Source organism: Drosophila innubila (genome assembly GCF_004354385.1).
Source record: "Drosophila innubila isolate TH190305 chromosome 2L unlocalized genomic scaffold, UK_Dinn_1.0 4_B_2L, whole genome shotgun sequence".
NCBI classification, from domain to species: domain Eukaryota; kingdom Metazoa; phylum Arthropoda; class Insecta; order Diptera; family Drosophilidae; genus Drosophila; species Drosophila innubila.
In genome coordinates, this window is record NW_022995372.1 from 365,164 (window position 1) to 392,262 (window position 27,099).

The following is a 27,099-nucleotide window of genomic DNA, read 5'->3' on the forward strand; positions in this document are numbered from 1 at the left end:
TGCCGAATTTTACTTTTCGTATATAAAGAAATTGTAATAATTTTTCTTAGAATCGTTGTAAATAAATAATTTTTTTTTTTGTAAATTGGTGCTATTTATTTTCCCCAGCTATATATTATGTATTTTTTTTTCTGTTTTCGATGATACATACTTTTGCATTTGGGACCATCACATAGCAGGGACTGTCGTAGCCCTTCTGCCAAATCTCGTAGAGCCAATTTTCTGGCTGACGTAGTGACATTGTGCCCATCATTTTATTTTCCTTTTTTTTTCTGTTGATTTACACACTAATATTTGGTATTTCACTGTTGTGTTCCTTCTCTCTTTCTCACTCAGTCTGTTTTATAGAGTATTTCAGTTTTCAGATTATTTTCTTTGTACACTTGTCGCACACTTTAATTATAATAAAATGATTAGTTTATATCACAGTTGCAAAGATTTTTTATTTTCTTTATAATTGATATTTCTTTATTATAATTTTTTAGTATAATTGATATTTTTGTTTTGTGCTTGTTTCTTTGCTTCTCTTGTCCGTTTTTTTCCGATTTGGTTTTGCGCTGTGTGTTTTCACGTTAAGAGTTCAGCACTGTCTGAGTTCGCTGCGTAGCTTTTGGTAATTTTTGAGACCGGCGCAGAGCTTTTGCTTTTGCATTTGCATTTGCCAAGAGCTTTTTCTTTGCTTTTGTAAGTTGACGCTTAACGTTATTGAATATGCTTATTCTCTGTTATTTATTTAATTGGAGTCTTGAATTTATTGAATTCAAAAAGTCTCTTTTTGGCTTTGCACATGTATTTTTTAACTTATTAGCAATTTATATTATTGTATAAAAAAGTTTATTTTTTTTATGTAGAATTTTGCTTAGTGTGTTGCGGGTTGCGAGTTGAACTGGCGACTGAACGTCTGCTCGCAATTATCGTCCGATTTTATATAAAATGGCAGCGCTGAGAGACCACAAGGGGGAGAGAGAGAGAGAGAGACAGAAAGAGAGTGTGTGCACAAGAGAGCGAGATCGAGAGCGAGCACGCGCACGAAAGCGTATGTGAGAGAGCGGCCTGTATCTGTCGCTTTATTTTTGGGAGTGCGCGCCATGTTGCGACAGCTACAGCTGTGTGTGTGTGTATCTCATAGACGGGTGTGTATCTTTATCTATAAGTATTTTCTGACAGCTCTGTTGTTGGCCTGTTTGCTCTCTGTTTGTTTTGACGCGACTCATCTTAATAATTTACATGCTTTTATTTATTTATGTATTTATTTACTTCAGCCACAAAAACTACGCATGAGCAAATTTCTTTCATTATTAATAAATAAACTATTTTTTTATTGTCTATATATGTACATATATTTTATACAAAGCATTTGCCACTCGTTTTCGGCTTGACAAATTTTGTGCTAATACGTATTTCTTGTTTTTACTTTTCGATTCGTTTTGTTTCTTTTCTTTTGGTTCGCTGTTTCTTCGACACTTTTGCGCCGCGTCGCAAAAACTTTACGACAATTTATTGCTGTTTTTTTTATTTTTATCATAAAAGCAATAAAAAACAACAACTCCTCAGTGAGCAAATGCCACTACGCGTTCTTATAGATACTTTTTTTCAAGCAAGCATGCGGTGGTTTCAACAACAACAACAACAATTTGGTGGTGTGGTTGGTGTTGTTGTTATTGCTGGTGGTGTTTTCTACCTTTTGCGCATTGCGTTTTATGCTGAGAGCACTAAAAATATAAAAAACACTTTCATCGTAGTTTGTTTTGAGTTGAAATTGAAATGCAGTTTATATAATCGAGGCAATTGTTTCCGCTTTTGGGTAGAGAACAACAAACCAGTAAACACACCAAATTCAAGGGCTTGCAAATTTGCAAAACAAATTGTTAAAAACAATAACAATAACAACTGTGTTCAAATTCAACACATGGGAACATGGAACGTATCGATTTCATGCGCATGTCGAAGAAACCTTCTTCTTCTCTTACTCCCCAAAGCTCAGCCAAAGCTCAGCACATACTGATACAAATACAAATACAATTCCATTTAATGCATAAACACAAGTCTGTAAATTTCCCATAGCACAAAATGCCGGCAACGAATTGTACAAAAAACATCCGCATTAAGGCGGCAAATTGTAAAAAAAAAAATAAATAAAGTAAACAAATATGTAATAAATTATGAAAGGAAAACAAATAAACAAACAACAACCAACAATAATTAAATGCACATTTGTACAAACAAATACTATACACATACATATGTAGTAAGTAAAAACTCTCGCATCTGAACAATTTGCTTGCTCTGTGTGTGACCAGAAACCAAATCAAAGATAGCGAAACTGACAACTGCGTAGAATTCGTAGAAGGAAACTTTTAACATATGACATAAGAGCATAAACATTTATAGTGTGAAAGATGATAACAACTCTCGGTAATTAGGGCTTAAAAGTGGGTAACAATAGATCTAACATTTCAGAATAAAAGTACTTTACTTTATATATTTTTCAACAAACAATTATCATTAGCAATGTATCCTTACCATATGAAGTTTTAAAATCCTGCGGTTAAGCTTAACATATCATGTTAACTTCAGAATTTACTTATGTTATTTACATTTAAAAATATACACTCAAATTTATTTACTACCCCTGATAATAATTATTAACTATAAATATTTATTTAAAAATGTGTAAAAAAATGAGTAAAAAAGGGGGTAAGTACGGAGGGCAGCTCTACAATTAAGTGAGCACAAGCCCCTAGAGGCAAGAACCTCCCCCGCATCACATAGTTGACAAGTGATTAAAAAAATGTATTATTTTTATAAAAGCGTGTGGAAATTTTATTTGTTGTTTACAAACAAAAAAAATATATATACTATATATAAAAATTGCAATAAAAGTGACTGCATCGTTTGGAAAATTACAATAGAATTTCTATTATTTCTAACATTCTGTTCTTGTTCTGTTTTCTATTCGAATTTGGCACGCGGTCAACGCGTGTAAAGCAAGGGAGGAGATGAAAATCTCGAGAATCTGTATACAGCATGTCAAGTAATTATTTTGACAAAGAGTAAAATTCCGTTTTATTTTGTCAAAAAAAAAAATCTTTTTTTAAAATATAAAAAAATTTTTTTATTATAAAAATGTAATCTTAAAATCCATTCTTTCATAATAAAAGGGTCTCTACATTTTATGCTTTGTCAAATCAATTACTTGACTAACTGTAGGTGTATTTAATGGATTCCGCGTTGCCAACTTGTACTGCTGACCAATTAACGTAGGCAATATTCCGGCTAAATCCGATTCAGATTCTGAATCGCATTACGGCGCGTTGCGGTGTATATAAATTAATGGATTGCAGCCTCTTTGAATGGACTTTGAGACTGACGAGTGATAAGATAATTGAGCAACGGATTCTGTCTTATCAATAGAAAATATCATGAATTTTACTAAACTCATTTACAGCACACAAATGTACAACAGCAAATAAACAAATGTGCTTCTAAAACATTCTCGTAGACATGCAGTCTCCCCAAGTGAAGGTTAACCCAGGGCCGTAGTTTAGTTTGTTCAGAAAAGGGGGTTCTCCCAGTGTTATATATGCTATAATTATTGTGCAAATGTGCAAAGGTTTTTAAAACTTGGTGGTAAACAATTGTAATGAGGTTTAGGTTATGCCATTTATAAATGAGTTGAACAAAGAGGGTTGTTATGTGACGCTATTAAAGTGACAGCGACTCATGAGAACAGACACAAATACAAATAAAACGAAAACTGTCGAAAAATCAAGTATTTGAGTTCGTTTTGTAAGTCAAGTAATTTAAGGACTGCAAATAAATAAAAACTTGAAAAAATATATCTAGAATTTAGAAATTTTTTGAAAACATTTCAAAATACAGACTTGAATATAATTTCTAATACACATATTATTATTTAGATCAAAAAAATAGGGAATTTTTTTTTTAAATTTTGATAAAGATCAAGATATTATTTTAACTTCTTTAAGTAAATTCAAAATAAGAAAACCAATTTCTATTTTAAAAATTCTTATTATAAATGAAATTTGTGAGCTGTCCATAACTGTTCATCTGTTTTCTTCCTCTTTCCTATCTTTCTCTTATTTTGATCAGGCACCTGTCACAAATTTTTTTTTTCATTTTCCATGCGTTTGCCATGGCAAACGTTTGCCAAGAAGCCACAAAGCGACATTTGAGATGATTTTGATGTACTGACGTATTGACAGCTGTGCCATTTATTGAATTTGGCATCGGTTTGACAGTTTCATCTGTCGTTATCAGTAAAGCCAAGCCAATCAGGCAAACGGAACTGAACAAACTGAAAAAACTTATAATCAGTTGAAAATGTCTAATCGTCGAGAATTTCGCCTCGAACTTGTTTAAATCAGTATGCATAAGCATTTATAATGAAAGAGAGGGCAGATAACGACAAATAGAAATAGAGACATACTTGAGTGTTTGTTTTGATTTTGGGCAAGTGCTTGAGTCTCATTTTTTAATTGGACTGCTGACGTATCGATATCGAGTGTGTTTTCCGCTAAATGGCCGGCAATTGAAATTCATTAAAAACAAATCAAAATAACACACAAATACGACAAAATGTCCAAGCACAAAGATCGCGCATAAATTTGAGAAACAGTGAGAATAGTAAATATATTTAAATCATAGAGTCTTATCAACTAGTCCGATTGTCTGGCAAGCTTATCAGCTTATCAGCTGCACACACTATTTGCGTGATTAACTCAAAGGTAAATAGATCACAACAGTTCACAATAACGTCGACTGAGATTGTTTAGTTCTATAATCAACAATTAGCACATTTGTTTACCTACAAAAAACAGGTAAACAGACTTGAGTTGGGAATGAGTTTCACATGCTAAACACACACACATATACACACACAAATACACACTCGTGGTCGTGTATGCTAATTTTGTGTTTATCTCAGGTAGCACATAAATATACCTGAAAAAAGATATTTGAATTTGTATCTTGACATGCCTAAAATACACTTGTATATTTGACCATAACAAATAGATCTGCAATTGATATTTGCATAGAAATTAGAATGGATCATCAATAAACTAAACTGAGGTGCTTCTGCTTTGTGTATCTATAAGATATCGCTAGATAAAGCCATCCTTATTAAGCAACAACTAAACAGAACTCAGATACTCAGTTACTCTCATATCTACTATATTACACAGATACAGATACAGAGGAACAGCTGCTGCATGCAGTCAGTCAATAAGCCAATTGTATCTACGAGTAACATTTGCATCAAAGAGCCAATCAAAGGAAATACTAATAAAATGCTAAACGAGCTCAATAGCAGCAGTTTGAACAGCCCTGAACAGAAATATTGGCAAAACAAAAAAAGAAGACTGCGACACAATAAAAAAGATAGCATGAGAAATATATAAAGAAAGAAGCAAATAAAACGTTCTTCATTCAATTCTTGCATGAAATAAAAATTAAAGTCAAATATGAAAAGAATTGTGGAAACTGTTTTATTTGAAAAACTTTAAATAATACATTCTATTGTCTTACATTTTTTCCGTTTGGAAAAAAGTACAATTTCGCATCTCACATTTAATATATTTTTCAAAAAAAAAAAGAGATAGAAACTTCTTGATCATGTCAATTAGTGATCTTTTAATGCAATTTGATTAATTCATGTACACATGTTTATTCAAAAATCAAATCTAGCTAAGAAATTGGGTAATTAGTTTTTATGAATTTAGCAAGTGCTCTGCGAATTGTGTGCAATTAAATTGCATTTGAAACTACAAGTTATGTGCCACCCACGCGACATTTGGTGGGAAATGGAGGAAATAAGGGAACATAAGTGGAAAAGCGGAAAAGGTGACGCATTTTGATGTGATCAGAAAAAGAAAACTTTTCCTTTCGCCTGAAAATGTTTGTGAAAAGCGTGCCAAGAATATTAGAAAAACCAATATGAACATATATTTTGGTCATCTATAATATATAGAAAGTAGATTTGACAGCTCAGCCTACGTATTGTGGGGGATAAAGCTATTTGCCAAAGACTTTGACAGTTCTAAATTAGGTTGATCGGTGCCGAAATAAGAAAACTACTCACAAATATTCAATTAGGAAAAAATGGCGGCAAAATACAAAGGAACATTTGATAATTGCAAATGACACTCACAATTCAATAGAATGGAAAACTTTCAGGTTCTTTTTGGCCTTAACCCAAAACTTGAGACAATACGAAGAAATGGAATGGTTACAAGGATAAGCGAGTTAGCTTAAGAATTATAATAAATTGAAACTGCAATCAAATGTACATACAACTAATGAACAACATAAGCATTCTCATTTTCATTTATTTTTAAAATACAAAAATTCAGGTCAATGGGAAAGTTTATTCAACTGACACGCGCAAAAATAAACACACAGCTAAATAAATGATATAGTATAAAAATCATTTTCGTTGGTTGTGTGCAGAAAGGACGCGCAGTTAATGGCTAGAAACGTGTAGCCAATAAAACAAATGAGAGCAGATGTTTTGGACATGACATTTGTATCAAATGGATACATTCTAGAGAACTGCTAGATTCTCTCAGATACCGAGAAAATAGTCTATTAAATAATCATAGAAATATAATAGCTTTTCAAAAACTTCAAACGGCTATAACGTTGTCAAAACTGAACCGATTTATTTGCAGAATGTCATTTTTTTTTCATTATTTAACCTCTAATTCTGATTCTGCATCAAAGTTGAAATATTAAATCTTTTTTGCCATCACTGTTCTTTTATGCATTAAAAGAACTATCTTTCAATGTGTTACATCTTTCACCACTGATCGATAATACTCTCACTGTAGAGCATACCAAATTTATGATCTGCTATTTTAGTGTGTGTGACCTCGGATTTGAACGACAGGGAACGTCGTTTCAACGTTTGCTTTGGGGACACACTGAAACAGAGTTAATTGCCACACGTGGCACATTTGTCGGCGCCTTCAACCAATTTTGAATTAGCCATCAGGCATCGTTTACAGCTAATTTGCGCATTCGAATGCAATTAGCGGGTCTCGTCTGAAACAGAAGTAGAAGAAAAGTTCGGGTCTCAGTCTCCGACTCTGTCTCAATTGTACGGAGTCTACTTTACTACCTGTGCCACATGCTAATCCGCAATCTGCTAGTCACAAGGCAAATCGTAAATCGCTTTATGTGTCTGCCATGTCAGACAACAACAACTATTTGTGTTGCAACTGCAACTGCAACAGACATACATAGATACAGAGACAGACAATCTCAACGGATTGGCGATTTGAGTTAATTGCATTTGTAATTTATTTTAGTGCGTTTCAATTTGTTTGACCGACAGTTGCCAGTTAACTGATAGATGCATTTTTTATTTATTTACTTTTATGAGCCTTTTTATGTGATGTCATTTTTATGTGGAATGTACGGAGCTCTAAAGTGCAATGAGGTTTACATTTTGGAAAATGTTTCATAGACTGTAAACTTTACAGTGTAAAGTGCTGTAAAATGTTACAGGCATGTATGCTTTTCTTATATAAAATAGCAGATGTGCTGTTAATGCGGTTTCAGGTAATGGTAATGAGATAATCAAATATCTGACTTTAATATCAAATTTTTAAGAGACATTTAAGAAAAATAACTTAGAACAACTACTTAATTATTTACTACTTAATTATTGATTATTACCATTTAAAATATTTAATTAAGATAATTCTTTAATAACATTTCTTTTTACGTCAGTTGGGGAACAAAATAACTCACTATTCTCTTTAAAAAAAAATCAATTTTAAATAAAATAATACCTTAAAGGTATTTATAAAACTCAATTAAATATGTGATAGTTCTGTTATATAACAATTCAAAGAGCTTCTAATTGATATGGTACGATTCAAGTTATTTTTTTCTCTTACCTACGACACTATTTATGGTCCCAAAAGAGCTTTGCTTATCACATTACAGCACTCCCCAAATACTTCCCGTTCGTTATTCCTCTCTCTATCTCTCTTTTAACTCTCTGTCATTCATTCTTTCGCTTTCAACTTTGGGCTCTATGCTAACGCAAATAGTTCGTAAACAAATAAGCTGCCAAAGAGGAATGAAAAATACATGCAAAGAACGCGCTGAAAAATTAATGAAAATTTTAACAGGGCACCACAATAATCACAACAAAAGGCTCACCAAACACAACAACAACAGCAAAAAGAAGGCAGAAAATAAAAGGAAAAAGAAGAGTTATCATGAATTATTCAAGGCCAATGATTGAAGGCGAAAACACAATAGCAGAGACTCCTATTATTTCATACTATATTCGACCCTATTTACAGTGTGGAAGTCTGATGATCTGATGATATACGCGAGGGCTGTCACAAAACTAACCGTTCTAATGTTCATCTTTCTTCCTTACTTTGACATCCTACATTTTTATTTCTTTTTCCTACATATCTTTAAATATATTCGGATTTCGTCTGAGACACCTAATCAACTATCTTTTAAACAGCCCTCGCATGTCATACCATCTCATCGCCTCATCGCATAGTTAATGCGAAATATTTTAATTACATATTTTGTTTTGCTAGCCAAAGTTTTCAGTTTTGCTTGTTATTCTATCATTCTCCCTATGTTTCTTGTTGCTTTTGTTTTGCTGCGTTCTTTATAGCTATTTTTGGCAATCGTCTACAGATTTTTATGTTGTTTTGATCGATCCCCCCTCTCTAATGATCAACTTCATAGTTCTCGTTGCTTTTTAAACTATTCAATTGATTTCTTTTCTATGGAATATTACTTTATTCTTTATTGAAATTCATTGAGAGCATTGACAATTGTCTGGAAAAATTTCAATTTGCTATCTTTTATAAGAAACTAATTGACTTACGCAGACCATGTGTGATTTCATTTATTATTGTTTTGATTATGTTTGCTTACCTGCAAAGAGAAGAGAAGAGAGTGTGGCAAATGTATCAAAAATAAATAAACAAAATGTAGATTATATATTCTTAAAGAATTCCCAGAAAAATTAGACACTAAGCTGTCAACAGCTGATGATATAGGAGACCATTGGGGACCGAGATCATAAAAATGTTTTCATTTTTATTAATTTCCTCTGAAGACTAATTATAAAATTCCCATCAAGCAAATTGAACGTGGCAAAATATTGTTTTCTTTTTCCCATTTAGTTTTTCTAAGCTAAATTATTAACACGGAAGCAAATGAACGAGAAATCGTTGTGTTCAGTTTATATAGAATTTCTTGAGATATAGAGAATCGTGCACTTTTTATAGAAATGATAAAAATGTATATATTTATTATATAGTCATACATCAAGTATAAATGTCACAAGCAGGCATTTCTATGTAATTTCATAAAGTTTATAATAAGCATATATAATTTATAGATTTAATGTCAGATGAGGACTATGTATATCTTTAGCCGTTACAAAAGTCTTTGATTTTTCTAGGACTACTACTACTGCTATAACTCTCTGTCCTGACTTACTCAGCGAATAGAAATGGAAAGTCTCTAATTCTCTGCAAGTGTAATATTTTGTTCGGTTTATTTGCATTTAAAAACTTTCCAAAGTTGTGCGCATATGTTAAACAATTTTGTAGGCCTAATTTGCAAAATTTTAGATGACATATTGATGCCAATTTGAAATGCTTAAGTATAAAAAAACACAACAACGACCACAAACAGGCAACACGTGATGAAAGAAGACATACAAAATTAATCATCGTATTGCAAAAGCATCTAATTTTAAACGTTGCTCTCAGAGACGCACAACAAAAATTGAGATCGAGATCGAAATATGCAAAAAAGGCAAACGCGTTTCATATTCGTATTCGTATGTTGGTGTTTGCGATCATGGCCAAATATATATTGTACTTGTATATATGGCCCGAACGTACATTGGGACGAGGTTACTCAGGTAGGTGTGTCTCTCGAGTCTCTCGGCCAAAAAGTCGCCAGACACATGCCACGCACACGCAACAACAACAACAACAACAACAACAACAAAAACAACAACTTTCGACCCGCAACTTGTTCAACTGGTCCCCAACTCAATAAAACTTGAATCGATGAACAAACGCATTTCAATTAGTTGTTGGCGACGGACTACGACATTTGCAAAAAAAAATAAAATAAAAGGCACTTGAATAATACTTATAAACATATATGGAGAAATTTTTAAAGTCTAACCACAATGCCCTACAAAGAATTAAAATAAGTTAAGGAGGTTTAGTGGGCGGAAACTCTAGGAAAATTGCACAAACTTATCTGCTATTGATTTTGTACTACCGATAATAGTCGAAAGATTTAATGCAATGCTCCCAAAAACAAAAATTGACATCCACTCCAAGAACTTATTGCAATTTTTATATACGATATTTAATAAATCGCATACCCAACTATTTGTTTTTCCATCTATAAGTGAATGTAGTTAGGCTATTTTTTCGCCATGTTCAAAGACGTTTCAGATTATGACTAATGTTCATATTTATTATATTAAATACTATACATATCTAAAGTTTACTTAGAACTCTTAATCAAACACATCTTTTTAGAATTTTTCTACAGCTCTTTATTTATATTTCAGTTTTACTTTTTCATACCTTATTTCTTGATGGGTTTCTTAACCTGAGAAATAATTATATATTTTCATATTTTTATGTATTTATTGCTGAATTATTTTTAGACATCTGTTATGAGCTGATTTTTAGCGCATTTTGTTTTTTTAGTGTTTCGAATGCCAAAAAGTTAATTAGGTCAACAACTGTTTTTGTCATTTTTCAGTATTATTATTTATATTTATACATATAAATATAAGTTGATTTTTAAGCAACAACAAATTGGCGCTTGGCAACCAACAAATAAGGCGTAACATTAAAATATATATAATATGTTGGCATACATGTATAATTTTTTTTGTTCAAGTGTGGAAAAACTTTTGTGAGTGACTGTAAATGCTATTGTTGTATGTTTTGGGGGTATATCAAGTGCAGGTTGACAGTTGGCAGTTGATTGACATTTCTAGTTGTTGTTAAGTGGCACAATTTTGTGAGAGGGACAGAAAGAAAAAGAAATTTGTCAACTCTTTAGTATTGCACCTGCCGTTGCTGAAAGAGGGAGGGAGAGAGAGAGAGAGACACGCCCACTTGACGACCATTTTATTGGGTTTTTTGCATTAAATCAATGGCAAAACAGAAATTGGGCAAGTTTGATTCCATAAAAGTTGAAAACACTTTTAAAGGTCATTTTGGTCATGATTAAAAACACTATTAATATTATTCAGAGTTCAGACATCGGAATTAGAAACCCATTTAAGATTGTTTCCTCATACAAACGCATAATTGATGTGATTTATATCTCAAATCGCATGCAATTAACAATATACGGAAGACATCAGCGCTTAAGTTCGTAAATACATATATAGCACAAAGGTCATTGTGTCAATATATCAATTTATTTGATACACAGTTCAGTTCAGAGTTGAGCAGCGTTTCAGGCTAGTCTTAGCTATTGTGTCAGTGAGTGGGGACTAAGTTTTATATATATAGATAACTTTTATAATTATAAGATTACAAAAACAATTGAGATAAAACTTGAAAAGTTTCCCACTTTAAAGTCTTCTTCTCCATCTACTAAAATAATATTATTTATTTTAACTTATCTACATTTACAATTTGCTATCATAGTGCATCTGCAATTCGGTATGTTTTAACCCTTTTCTTAGACCTGTTTAACATTAATTTGTATTCAGGCGCCATCGAATTGGTTAAAAATTTATTCACATATGCGAAAATATTGTTTGTTACGGTTTGTAATTTGCATAAATCTGTTTATTGTTGATGATATAAACAAACAATAATAATAAGGCATAAATTATATACGCATACATGCAAAAATATACACATAGATACCTATAGATACATATGTGTATCTGAAAGACAAAGTGTGGATCATTTGAGATTTAGCCGGTTTTTGTTTACGCGTTCAGCTATTGTTGCTATTTTTTAATTTAGGCAAATAATTTTAAATAAATGATTGCCAAAAATTGGCACAAATTGTTTTTGGCAATTCGAGTAAATCAATTGTGATATTTTTAATACTCGTCTCTTTCTAGTTCCGTGTCTGTCAAGATTTAGCTTTAGCAGCAGGAAACTGGCAAAAGAATAAAAACGGTACACTGAAAATATGAACAACTTCTAAAATCAAGAACATACATCTTAAATATTTTGTTCTTAAAATAAGATTATTTTAAGACCAATTTACTAAAACTAAAATTATTAATCTAAAAAATCTTAAAATCTTAATATAAGAATAAAAATCTTAACTTGTTAACTATTTCGTACCGAAATGGTGGCCCCGTGGCGCTCTGGTTAGAGAGACCGCTTCAGTTGTGAAGCAGTAGGCGGCGGTTCGAATCCCACTCGTAACAAATTAAAATAATATTTATAAAATTTAAAAAAAAAATAATATAATGTAAATAAATAAATTAAAGTAAAAATTATAAATATAACGAATAATTTTATCAATTTTATTTTTTGATTTACATTTTAGGAACATTTATTCTTAAAATAAGAGCTTGGTCTTATTTAAGATGTTCTTAAAATCATGATGTGTTCTCTTAATTTAAGAATTTTATGTTTTCGACGCATTTTTTAGACCAAAAAACTTAGTTCTAAAACCAAAATTTTGATTTTGGAACATTTTTTTTTATCAGTGTAGAAAATTGCCTTGTTTTCTTGTCGTCGCCATTTGCTGAAGCTGTCTAATTAATTTTGGCATAAAATATAGTGAAAATGAGAGCAGCTGTTGAGAATAAGTATGCATACAGTATGTAGAGTAATTGTCTTGACAATGAAAACACGTACATGCAGTTAGTCAAGTAATTGTTTTCACACAGATACAAATTCACAAATACAATATTATTTTTTTTTTAATATTTAAACCCATAGAATCTTATTACATCTTTATAATTTTGTTAAAGAACCATAAGCAACTGTAATAAAATTGTAAAAACTAAATTAATTACAAAATAAGTATTTATTTTGCAAAATATAATTAAATTAAAGAATTTTCAGTTGCTTAGTTACTTTACATACTGTATGTAAAAGAGAGATAAAGAGAGTTCAAGTGGAGCTTTAACTAACTTTAAATTAATAAATCTGAACGATAAGCAGCCCCACAACAAAGCACATATTTTCTGCTTCCCTAGGGTTTTTATGTGTTGATAAACAAGTGTTGATAAGCGTGCAATTATTGGGAGTGGTTTGCCTAATCAAGGACGTTGCATTCGTAAGAAAAAGCAAGAGAATTGCGAGTGTTGCTGAGAGCGCACTTTGCACATAACGAGTACAGTTTTGTTGAGTCCGCTTAGCAACAAATAGCAAACGAATGCAAGTGAGTGCATAGCAAGCACAAACTGTGAATACTGTGAATACAGTTGGGCGATAAAACTGACCCACTTTCAACTCGACGTTGACGGCAAAACTGCATCTAAGGCTATCGATAAACGACGCTGTCTAGGCCAGTAAATATGTATGTATCTGTGAGTACAAGATACAATGTCGTCACATTGTCTAAACATGTTTTTTTTTAGCGTGGGGTGGGAAGGGGGTGCCTCGGTTTTGGCAACATCACAAAAGACACATGACCTTGAATGTGAAATGAAAATTCTAGACGAAACAACTAAATAGCTAAAGTATCTCATGCCCATTTCGTGGTAAGACAAAAGTGGCATGTCGACACCTAATTGTTGTTCTTGTTGCTGTTGTTATTGTTGGCCACATTTACGATGCATTTAATTGCAACAAAGTTTAGCATCGAGCCGTTTTTCCTGCGAATTGTTGCATGACTGAGTCACAGGTTTTTCCCCACTCCTCAGTGGCAAGGTGAGCTCATCAGCAAAACTTGTTGTGAAATTCTATGCCAATTTTCGCTTTACTCACACTTTGACACTTGTCTTACATTTCACACGAATTGAAAGTCGCCGACCTCCAAAAACATTAACAATAATAAGCTGCATCAAATGTCAAATTCTATGGAGAACTTCTATTAGTTTTTCAGTTCTTAATAGTGCACAATTGACTCAGAGTTGCATCTGCAACAAAGCAAATGTTGCACCTCCGCTTTTGTGTTGCAATCTGAAGCTGCCGCCAATGACGTCAGCAATTTGATCGAAAACCTTTATCTCTATGTTTGAATTTGTAAGATTTTAATATACTTCACATTCACATTCACATTTTCACTTCCTATTTTATCGGATCTTAAAAAATTTAATTATTAACGTTGCATTTGGGCTAAGCATTTTAAAATTATATTTTATCACTTTATTGGACTTAAATTCACCAGCTCACAATGAATTCAATACGCAAAATATTTCCAAATTGATATAAGAACAGGCTAAAGATTTTCACTTCCGACAAATCTTGCCGAAAGTGAAAACCGTAACAGGCCTGATTATAATACCATCCTTACTCTGAGTATATGCTATAAATTTTGCAACTCATGACTAAGCATTGCACGGCCCAACCCGTAAGACCAAGGAGGCTGAAGTTATCACACAACATAGCTGAGATAATTTGATCGTGCAATATTATTTATAGCTGTTTGTGTCTAGTAAATTAACTTGTTCTCTTCTTATGAATTGCATTTTTATTTCTTATTTTTTCCTCGCTTGAGCGAACCTTACATTTCTTCGTTAACTTTCACTTGAAGCAATGTTTTCTGCCCATACTAAATCCGATTATTTTGGTTCACGAGTCCGTCTCTAATAAGCGGATCTCAATATGTAATTAGCTACTATTTTGCTGTTGTTGTTGTCAGATCGAATGATAAACACGCAGTGTCTAAGCCTCTGTCAGTGCCGCAACTAATTAGCACTATAGACTAAGCCATAAAGCGAGTGACGTCAGTCGACTGGTTCAAAGTTTGCAGCAGTGGTGTCATTTTTGTCTGATCAAAAAAAAACTGGATCAACGAAATAAAAAACCAAAAAATAGCGGAGTCCCAGGGAGAAAAGTTAAGAAAAAAGCTGATTTTCATAAAATAATGTGTTGTTTGTTTTAAATTAATAAAGTTAAAAATTAAAAAAGTGAAATAAAAAAAGCTGCTTAAATTTGCAAACAAAAAAATCTAGAATTCCCACTGCCCGCTGTTTTTCAAATTTTTCCAGCAATCATACTTAAAAAAAAAAGCCAAATCTGACGGGAAAAAAGCGGAAATGACACCACTGGTGTGCAGTTAGAGCAAAAGCTACAGATAAGGGCCTCTTCAATAAAAATCCGGACACTTAAATCAGGCTATAACTTTCTTACCTGTTGTTCGATTCTAATGAAATAAAGTTTAATCTAAAGAGGATGCTTTGCATTTATATTTATTACAAAAAATTATTCAATTTTGTTTACAGCGAATAAAATGGCGAGTGTTCTTTTTAATGTTTGACATTAACTTATGCACACATTTTCTGTCCACTTTCGCAGCGTATTTGTTAAAGGCAATCAGCATTGATTTCTCATTTTCGACAATACTACCACTCCTTTTCAATTTTCCTTTAACGATTGCCCAATATCTTCGATAGGACGAAGCTCAGGACAATTAGGTGGGTTAAGCCACTTCGGTAGCACATCGACCTGGTTTGCTTCATACCACAGCTTCGTCGTATTTGAATAGTGACACGTCGCCAAATCAGGCCAGAACTTTACTGGTGATCGGTGCATATGTATAAATGGCAAAAGGCGTTTTTGCATGCACTCCTTCACGTACACTTCTGACGTCATTGATGATGTTGTTACAAAAGCGCGACTTCAGACCGCAGCTACAGATAGCTTGCCATATTAAAGCTTTCCTTCCAAATTTGTCCATCGGTATATTTTTAAATTTTGAGGCAACACATCCACGTTTATAGGCATAGTAAAATTTTCGGCCTGCAAGCTGCTTAAAATTCATTTTGATGTACGTTTCATCATCCATTATTATGCACCCTTGAAATTTGGTAAGAACTTGGTCGTAGAGCAAACGAGCACGTGTTTTGCGTTTAAATTTTGTTTATCCGACCTGTTAGGATTTTTTTACACATACGTAGGCCTTTATACCTTCGGAAAGTCGTATTCGTCGAATAGTGGAAGCGCTTGTTTTTAGTCTTTTTGCTCTATCACCGTCACTCAATTCAGGATTTGCTCGCAATGATCTTATTACCTTTGCTCTTAGATAACGGTTTCTACAACCATGTTTTAAAGTTTGGTGGTTGGCTCTATTTGTAGTGTGAGTCTCCTTAAAACGTTTTATAACATCACACACGGTTGACTTGGCGATTTTCAAAGTTTTTCCGATCTTTGAAAGTGACCAATCGGGATTTTCTAAGAAATTGTGCACAATTTTATCACGTTGCGCCTTTTCCATTGTTTACCATTCTGCAATAGATGCAACGATTTTATCGAAACTTTGCATAAAGCACGGCATAATCATCGATAACAATCGTGCATACTCAAATTTGGAAAAAAACTTAAATTGTTTTAAAAAACTAGCTAACTTTGTGTCCGGATTTTTATAGAGGAGGCCCTTACTTAACATTAACTACAGATACAGATAGTAGACTAATAAATGGTTTGATTGTGACAGCATATCAGCTTTGATTTCGTGTCCAAGCGCATGTCTCAACAGTAAATAAATACTTTTTTGCCAGACAACTGTTGGCCTTTCCATCTACTCTAATAATAAGCAAATATGTTCGCCAGATGTCATAACAACATTGTTATGTAAGCCACTTGTCTATTATCTTTTGGCGGAGCATAAAAATACAGTATTTAGCAACAATTTGTTGTTGTTCTACAAATTCTTGTTTTTCACTTTCGAGACTCAAAAGCACTTGCACAAATAGAGCAACACAGAGTGGTAAAAACCCGGCAGTTGAACAGAGCTGAACACAACCTGGCCAACGTGTTTTTATTTTTGTGTTTTTATCTTATCGTTTATTGCTTTTCCCCTACCCCATAGATTTGTATGTATTGTTGTTTATGGCTTTTGGTGTTGCTTTTACTCCAAGTTGAAAAATAATACTTCTATAAACCGCGCCCTTTGCCCGCAGCGGAGACAGTTAAATAGGCTTAAAAGCACTGAAAAATTAACACCATAAATGTCATTAAGTCATTAAGTTGCATTATCGTCTGATTCTCTCTCTTTCTTACACACACTCTTGCTCGATTCATCTTATCTTGTTGTTTTCAAGTTGTTTCCTTAACTGTTAAATATCTGTTTTTTTGCTGTCATATATTGAGGAAATTTGATAATTGGCCTGTTGCTTGAATTTAGACAAATTGATAAGCTTAAAAGTGAAAAAGGTCGTTGAAGAATATGAAAAAGTTTTTTATATATTATCAATAAATAAAGACCTCCAATAGATTGACAGTATTTCGAGTATTTTGCCTATTTTGTTTGGGAAATTAATTTTAAAGACATTTAGTTGATATGCTTAAAAAGTAAAATTTGAATATCCTTGAAGTTGGTCGAACCTTTCATCTAGCCACTTTACAAGTCAAAATTTTTTACCAATTTTGCCTGATTTTGTACAAAATTATGAAAGGTCTCAGATTCAAATTTAAAGTGCTATTTTATACTAATTAAGAAGTTGAATTAAAGTGAAAACTTGAGATTTAAAATTTTGAATTTTCAAAATTCCAAAGGGGGGACCCTTATCATCGAAATCGAGATCTAGAGGAAAATAATTTTTTCACGAATTTAATAAAATTTGAATACAAAATAAATTTAGAGGCCAAATTATGGTCAAAATGACATTCCGCTTGAAAATCGGTTAGGTTTTGCCAAGTTAAAAGTGAAAATTTGCGAATTTGAATTTTCATAATTTCAAAGGGGGGATCTTTGCAATTAAATCACAACCACGATCCGGACGGAAAATACTTTTTTTTTAATTTAATAAAACTTTAAATGCATAATGAATTTGGCGAGCAAACCATTTACAAAATGACATTCCCTTTGAAAATAAATCTAGTTTTGACAAAGTTATGATCCGTTTTCGGATCTTGGTAAGGAATTTATTTCGGATCCGAATATAGTATTATACTAAAAATGAAACGGTTAGTTTTGATCGTAGGTTCCAGCCCCGGTTTCGGTATTAATCGTTGATCATTATAAAATATATATCTCACATAATTTGAACCACAACAGATAAATAGGTATAGTGCAAGTTTCCTGAGAATTCTTTGATTTATTTTTTACCATATTTACTTACTCTTCGATTTCTGTAATTTAAACAGACTTATCAACTGTTATTTAGTTGTTGTTGTTACCTCCTAGTGTTGTCAAATCAATTAATAAATATTAGAATAACCTAAAAACGTTATCAACTGCAAGAAAATCATTTAATCATTGAAATGTCAGAGCAAAGTGGCGCCTAGACTTTGTTTTGTTTTGATTAAAATATTATTATTATTTGAAGAGATTTCAGATGTGAGTACATACTTATAAATTAGTGTGTGTGCAATGTGCACGAGATTAGCATAATTCACATAATTGGAACGTGTGAGTACCACAACACTCACAATACATATTCACATCTGCGAAATGATTGTATTCATGCTGATAACTTTCAATTGTACGAGTACCATGTCTAGTTCCGTCTACAAAGTACACATTGTCTGTTTATTTTGTTCCTTCTTATCGCATCTGTTCACATATTTCTACACATAACTGTGAGTCGTGTGCCTTCTAAATATTCCAAAATAAAATATACAAAAAAAGAAAACAAACAAAAAAAACTTTTTATTAATGCGCAAAAAAGTGACGTCATTATCGTTCTGCATTGATTGATAAGCAAAATGTTTATTTAAATAACAAATTGTATATTGTTTATTAATAACGAAAGCGTCGTTTAAGGAACAAGCTGTCAGACTTCCGCCCACTCGAAGGGCGTGTGTTTATACGATATATATATATATGTATATATATTTTATTGCAACTGCTTGTTCCTGTTTTTGTAATACAGGAAAAGTATCTGCTGCACATAAATTACAGAAAACAAATGTCATTTCAGCGCGTGTAAATCATTATCAAAGAACATTCTTATTTTTGCGCCCCTGACAAGCTATAAACTCTATGATGACGAGATATTTTACTGTATTCTTGAAGAATATAAAATGCTATAACGAGTTGAACGCAAAATAAATTTAAGAATTTTTTATAAGAATCGTATTTTCAATTTCCTTTTTTTTTAAAGTAAATAAAATGCCATAAATTGTTAAACACCTCAGTATTCTGTAAATTTCAAACCGATTGGCAAATTGAAACAGATTAAAATTGTTATATTCTCGCAGATTTTAACAGAGCTTATCTGCGCTTTAATCTACTTTGCTATAAAAAGACAAAGCATACAATGCTTTTATATTATTATTATTTTTTTTTTTTATAGATGTAACGCTTTCGCTATCTCGTTTTATACACCTGTCTAAGCGCATTCCATGTCTCAGGTCTATTTTTAGGTGGATAGTCCTCCACACTTGATTCAAAGTATCGATATAATGATGCATAAATCGATGACTTTCATTTTGAAGGCGGACGAAGAAAAGGCTTTTGGGCTTTTAGGTGAGAGTTGACTCGACTTTGGCCATTTGATCAAAATAAATAATTATTATTATTATTTCAAAAAATGTACTTGAAGTGATTACATGATGAATGTGTGTGTATTGTATTACTATTATTATTATTTTGTTTTTTGCTTTGGCTAGCCATTTATGGTATTTTCGAGTGGCGAGCGATAAGCAATGTGAGAGCATAGCAAAATGTCTGCCATTTGGTAAACAACAAGCCTGATAAGAGGGTGGAGCCTAGAGACCGATTAAAATGATTTTATATTTATTTGATTTTATTTCATTTTACAGCAAGGTCAAAATGCAATAGAAACACAAGTACACTTATAATAAATCCTGTTACAACGAAAACGAGAAAAGTGAAACAAATGAAAATTACTTTCACAGATGTAAAGAAACTTCTCAGACGAATAGAAAGGCAACAGAAAACAGAATGGTAGTTTTGTTTTGATAAATGAAGTTTTTTCTTTTTTGCTTCTTCGTTTTATTTATTTTTTGTGTTGGCCCGATGAAAGTGCAGAGCAATTGAATTGACCCAAATGACCAATAATGGTCATCTTCGACTTGGTTGTCATCATGCGGGGAGAGAGAAACAACAATAACAACAACTACAACAACTACAACATCAACAACAGAGCCTCAACAGTTGCTCTCTGGAGCGTGACACATTTGATTTCAAAAGGAAAAGTTGATTGACTTAAACAACATACAACATACAACTGCAACACCAACCAGCTGCAACTGCATGCAACAAGTTGAAAGAACCAGCACCAGATCCGTCATAAAAGACACCAAATAAATATTAAACACAAATGTGGCAATCGCTTTTTGGTTTCTTTGACCACTCGTCTCTGATCGCTTCATAAAAAGGCCATAAAATTGTGTTTCAATCGTTTTAAAGATTAGTTAAGAGCTGCAATTTCTTCAGCTCAGGGAAATGAAGTGAAGTGACCATTTGTTTTATTGATGATTTGCGTCAATTTGTAATTACTGTTGAATTACGGTCGTATAAATATCATAAAAACACCATGATAAGTAATTGTGACATATGATTTAAATCGTGAATGAATATTCTATATAGATTGTAGATGTATATGTAGTAGATGTAGTTGAAGAATGGATTCATTTAAGACCGAAATTAAGTCGTATAAGTAATTAACTTTGCATTGTCACACTGTTAACTTTACTAAGAAGCTGTTAAATTTAGAAATTTTAATTTTGAAACAAAGGCTACTGTTAGCGGGAGGATGCTGTTAAACATTTGAAAAGCAAACAAAGTTTTGTCATTACACAACAAAGTTCTGCCTGCTTTAATGTCATACTGTTATTATAAACTGTTAACGTCACACTGTTACGAGTTTTAAATCGAATTGTTTTATATGTGTGCCTAACTTTGCTATGTACCTTTAACGTTTCGAAATAAATTTTTAGACTTCACAGTCAGTCTATAAAAGTTGACTGGGGTCACATAACAAAACCAACGCAAAAACAATGAGATTCCGTTATATAATCTTTTTCATTGAATAGCTTTTAATTAACAAGTGCTTGTCAAGGCTTAAAGTGACCATTATGTCACTTCAAGAACAGCAGCAACAATAACAATCAAGGCTCTATCTCAATATATCTCAATGGGGAGTGAGTTCAGGCTCAACCAAATGCCGCCCACAAGTTGACGCGCAATTCAATTGAAAGCAATAAGAAATTGTTGTTGGAGATTTCAACGCACTCTGCCAAAACATAAAGAATGAGGTATAGAGAGTGTCGAGTTAGAAAGAGAGAGGGAATCAAATAATATCAATTGGCATCTTTCAGTTTTCATCGTTGCCGTTTTAATTGAGTCTAAAAATAACTGCGCACTTGTACATTGACATTACCGAGTACATCAATTCAATTGAACTAAATTTGCACTCCTAAGGACAATCACGAATCGAGCATGAGGAGGAGAATAAGTCCACTTGAGTGTTGTTCAACTCGGAGGTCTTTGGCCGGTCCCATTCAAGTGTATTATTATGTCCAAAGCATTTTCTGCAAATGTATTTCAAATAGATTTGAAGTACTACAAGCTATTTTTGGAGCAGTGGCAATCGAAAGATTTAAGAAAAAACCAACTTCTGTTGGATTGTGCTCAGACTTGAATTGAGTTTAGACTAACTAAATATAGGAGCATATATTATGCTAAAAAATCTACAATTACCAGATCCCAAATTTGCTAAAAATCAAATCATAGATACAAAAGTTATTCCATTATCTGTGATCTCAATGTCCACACTGATGAACAATTTTTACTTAATTCTATTTTATTATTCTTTATTTCATTTTCACGGTCAAACGTTCGCGGCTACAGTTCTGATAAGGACTTTTCTTATATTGCCTTTAAATAACAACATTGCACATTATAAAGATTATTTTGCTTCTGCTTATCAGAAAGAGAAGCAGAGACAAAGAGATATAGGGAGAGAAAAAGTCACATGTTCTTACAGAAAATTAAATATTCGGGCCGGTTCCGAATTCCGAAAACGAGTGAAATTGCCGCAAATCGACAAGAATTGTCGGTTTCAAAATATATATTTAACATAAAATATTTAAAATTAATTTTAAAAATAGTTTTAAGTAATTTTACTCATATTTAAGAGAAAAGTTGAATGGTTTTATTTTTGAATTCATGACAACTCTGGTTTATGTCGATATCATTTGGTGACAAAAATAAATTTAATACAAAAATGCAAGCATACAATAACCATAATTGCCGGCATTTTGCAGAATTAAATTAGCAATTTATATTATTTTTATCAATTTCTACTTCTTCATTGGCTAAAACACCTGATACGGTCGATGACATACTGTCATTTCGTTCGGAATTGGAAACTGCAAATAGTGAAACGTTCGTTTTCGTTTCGTTTTTACTTTTTGAAAACGTTCGGAATTCGGAACAGGCTTGATTATAAAAGACAAGGACTGAAAGCTATAAATAAAATGATGATGACAAATAAAAATAAAAACTTACCATTGCCTGTTCGATTTTGTTGTCAATCGCAACTGCACTTGTTCCAGATGCACTACAAAGAAAAAAATAGAAAATATGAAATATTAGTATGAGATAAATCAGTTAAATAAAAAATATAGTCGATTTCTTAATAATTGTCGAGCATCAGTGTCAGACAATTAAAAGCACATCAAGCGATTTGGGATGCGGTTTTAATCAGTTTAAAAGATTTGTCTAACCCCTTGGAGATACTTATAAAATGCGGTTTATTTAATTTGACCTTGCCGGGATTGAGGTCAATATGATAATAAAACTTCCTACACTTTTGCAAACTTTGGCACAGTCGGAAAATAATAGAGACCCCATTTAAATGCAATGTCAAATGCGCAATTAAATTGTCAGCATTTTGCATTAAAATTGCCGAAAATTTGTGAGATAAAAAAAAAGAGATAATAAAAGAGTCGCGCCATCAAATGTGTTGGCAAAGCATGATTAAAAACACAAAAAAAAAACCCCTAATGAGTCTCGATAATTCGTTTGGCTCATTAAAATGATTGAATAGTTTTTATCTGTCGGTCCAATTGTCCGTTAGTCTGTCTGTCAGTCTGTCAGCCTCTCTATCCCCTCGGCAACGGTCTGTCAATTATTCAAATTCTTTTTAACATGTCAGTGGAGCAGTTGCAAATAAATACGTACATTTCCTTAATTATTGAGTGACCAAACAAATTGTATATTATACCATTGTTCGAGTCGCTTTTAATTTTGTTACATATGCAAAAAAAAACTGGATCAAACCAGCAGCAAAAACAAATAACTATGCAATTGTATTTGTTGATTACATAAAGTAAAAATTTAGCAGCCATGGAAAAATCATTTCCAATACTTACTGATGACTTTAAGAAACAGGATACCATTATAAATTCTCAACTAAATTAATTTAATGTATTTGTAGATATAAATCAAAATATATCTATTTATCCTGATTCACTTACTGACTGATTATTGCACAGCCCAAACCATAAGACCTAGAAGACTAAAATTTTCACACAACATAGCTGAGACATTTTTATCTTGCAATATCGTTGTAATATAATCGGGGTCAAAGTTAATTTTCTAAATATATTAACTAACATATCAGCATGTCACATTATATTTAACAAAGTTATGACACCCTACAAAAAAACTACTTCAATAGGCAAGTATTTAAAACATAATTTTAGACTTAAAAAGACTCTAAAACTCTTAAGACTCTAAAGCTAAGTTCTTAATGGCTAACAACTTCGCCCAGTTGGCAGATTTGTTCACCTTGAGCAATCGTTTTGCCTGAGAGAAGAAAAAAGTTAAATGACGACTGGTTTTTTGGTGTATTGAAATAAACCTTTCAAGGACTTTTGACAATTGCCAAGCGATAATAATAATCACAATATTCTTGATTAGACTGACAGACTGTCAGACTGTGATTAGCATTTTTTGTTGAAATGGGTACATTGAACTAAGCGCACGTTTTAATGGGTTATAGATCATGGTCAATAGTTAGTTAAAGTCGCAGTATATTGGCAGCTCTCGCCACTGTAGTCAATCGATAATTTATGAGCTCAGATAGAATGAAAGGCGCAACAATTAATGTGTTGAGGTGTCATGCAATCTTTAATTATAGAAATGAAAGAAATAATGTGTCATCATAAAGATGGCTTCCATAGATATCGGGATTGATACAAGTCGATGAGTCAATATCGAGTTGGGAATATTCTATTTCGCATGGCAACATTGCAATTTTCCAAGTGTATGTCAGAGGTAAAATAACATTCCACAAAATTAAAGTTGATAAGTAGGGATTGAGTCATAAAATATTTTATGCATGAAATGCTATTGAAAGACCATATTTGAATAAAATCAAACGATAATAGAGTGAAAACATGACTTTTTGTATATTTCTCTAAGAAAGAGGTTCATTTATCTTTTCCAGGTATTCATGTACATTGACATAATTAAATTTTCCATTAACTGCATTAATTACATATACAATTTGTAGAATTTTATGTCTGATAATAACATGAAATGCGCGTATTAACTTTAAAAATAACTTAATTATTAAATTTATGGCTGTCGAATGAATGAATATCATCCACATACATGAAACGAAACAATAATAAAATTCACTTTTCATGATTATTCTTTCTGTTGTTGTTGTTGACGATGTTGAGACACAACTTATTTATTCGGATGGATTTGTGAGCTTGCAAAATAATTAAAGTCGAGCGACCATAAAAAATGTCTGAATGATGATGCATTTTAATGGGTTACAGGCCGAGCGCTGGAACTGTGACTGTGACTGTCACTGTGACGGTAGCTGGTCCGACAGTCTCACTTGCCTGACATCACAAGGACGAAACGCGAAAGTTTCTTAACCGACCGCCCTTGTAGATACAACACAACACAACACAATACAGACGGGATGCAATCGATGCTTTTCTACACTCAGAAAAATGTGCTTGAGTTGCACTTGAATTCAAGTGTTCCCTGTTAAGGTACGAAAATCTTGATAATTTTTCAGAGTGTATGACATGTGCCCACATCGCCCCAAAAAATAAAAAGTAAAAGTCCCACAGCCTGGACGACCCCATATAGAGTACAATGACTCATGGCGTGACTTTTGTTCTCTTTCTTTGGTTAACGCCAATAAATACACACTCCTGTATATATCTATATGTATATATTTATTTGTATTTAATTCTCGCACATTTTCGTATACTGTATATTGCCATATACAGTATGTAGACTTGGCATTGCGGACAACGGTCAATGGCATTGTAAATCGCGTTTGATAAAATTTAATTAAAAAACAAATAAAAACGAAACGTCAATAACTAAAAGCATATACATTAAGTATTTATTTTATGTTCTTTTTATCTACAGAAAATTAGTTAAAATCTGAAAGGTTTGAGCAAACACAAGGGTTGTTTAATGCTAGAACTGATTAAGAATTACTGCTAGTACTTTAAAAATAGCTGATTGCACTCAGACAACTATAGACAATCTGTTGACAAATCTCATTCTCTCGTTGATCTTTCGCCCTGAACTATCAACACCCCAAATTCGAAACGTCAACAGCATCAATAGCATTATCATTATCATTAGATTTAGCAGTATTAGGTGTATCATTATCATTATCGTTGGTAGTAATCAACACGCTACAGAATAATTAAATCTGCTGCTGACGTCACAGAAGCACAAGAGAAGACAGCTACGTCAAATAGTAACAGCAAAGCGCAGCGTGATGAATGAGTAACAAGTAAAGACAAGACCAAAAAAAAAAAAAATGTGCAAAGTTTATTAAAGTTCATGCGATGACGGCAAGCAAAAACAAAATACAACAATGATGTCATTTTGTTGTTTGCTGTCTGCGTTGATTTTTTGGTTTTTCATTTTATTTGAATTTTGCTGCAAGCATAGGAGTTTTATTTTCTGTTGCGGCACGTTTCCAATTGCTACTTGAACCTCAAATCACGTGATAAGCGAAACTTAATATATCGCTTACTATTAAATGTGTCAGACAATGAAACCTTAGATATACCAAAAAAAAAAAAAAGTTTTAATACCCTACGCTTCGTTGGGTTGCAGATTAATAAAGTCATCCACAAATAATAGGATAGGATAGTAAAAATAACAAGTCAAATTTATGTTACATAATTTATTTTTAGCTGTGAACGAATTATAGCTAGTGATGTTCAAATACATTAAAAAAATATATACTCAATTTCCGCGGGAGACATTTTCAACAATCTTAACTCGATTATGTTGTTGACAATTAACCAAGATAGTTCTATCGATTGTCATAAAAATTGACAACTCTACTCAAATTTGATTCTGAACTATATTTTTTTCATCACTGTCCATTTTTTTCGTGATTAGACTCTTGCCACTTCACCATCCTAAACCTATAACTTTGTGGTTTGCTAAAGTCGATTATCTAATTTCGATTGTCGATATAAATCTCTGTTTAAGGTTTGGATTTACATCAGAAATTAAAATAAACTTAATCAATGATATTTAAATACTGCTTTACAAGAAACAAAGTTGCAATTCTAGTCGCTCTCTTTCTGGTTATTTAAGACGTTCAACAAGTCGTATACGTAATATTATTTAGCTGTGATTTGTGACGCCAATGCAATTTTAGTCAGTCTGTCTGTCTGTGGCTCTGTTGCTGTTGTTGTGATTGTTGTTATTATTGTTTTGAATGCAACTGAAACTGCAAATTAATTACACGCCAATTGCAAGGCAAATTAATCGAATTGAATCACACTCCTTTCTCTCTCTCTTTTCCGCTTATTTACTGGCACGTTGCCAATGTGGCCAGACTGCGTTTTTAGTGTCGCAGCTCTTTGGCATTTTGTGGTCTATTTTGGTTCACAAATTCCACTCAAATATCAAAAGATAAACAATAACAAAGTTGCCTTCTCCTTTTTTTTATTTTTCTCACCCAGACACAATTTCCGATATGTT

At 32.5% G+C, this 27,099-nt stretch overlaps 1 protein-coding gene across 5 annotated transcripts in view; it reads right to left on the minus strand.

Moving 5' to 3' along the window:
* LOC117780358 (protein bunched, class 2/F/G isoform) overlaps positions 1 to 27,099 on the minus strand; it is a 119,868-nt gene that overhangs the window by 2,835 nt on the left and 89,934 nt on the right. For 3 of the 5 annotated variants that reach the window (XM_034616855.1, XM_034616859.1, XM_034616860.1), the window contains one exon: positions 22,618 to 22,669. In XM_034616855.1, the coding sequence (XP_034472746.1) occupies positions 22,618 to 22,669 (52 nt within the window). Of the gene's footprint in view, positions 1 to 7,925; positions 8,938 to 22,617; positions 22,670 to 27,099 lie in introns of those variants that run through there. The other 2 variants (XM_034616856.1, XM_034616861.1) reach the window with 1 other exon arrangement.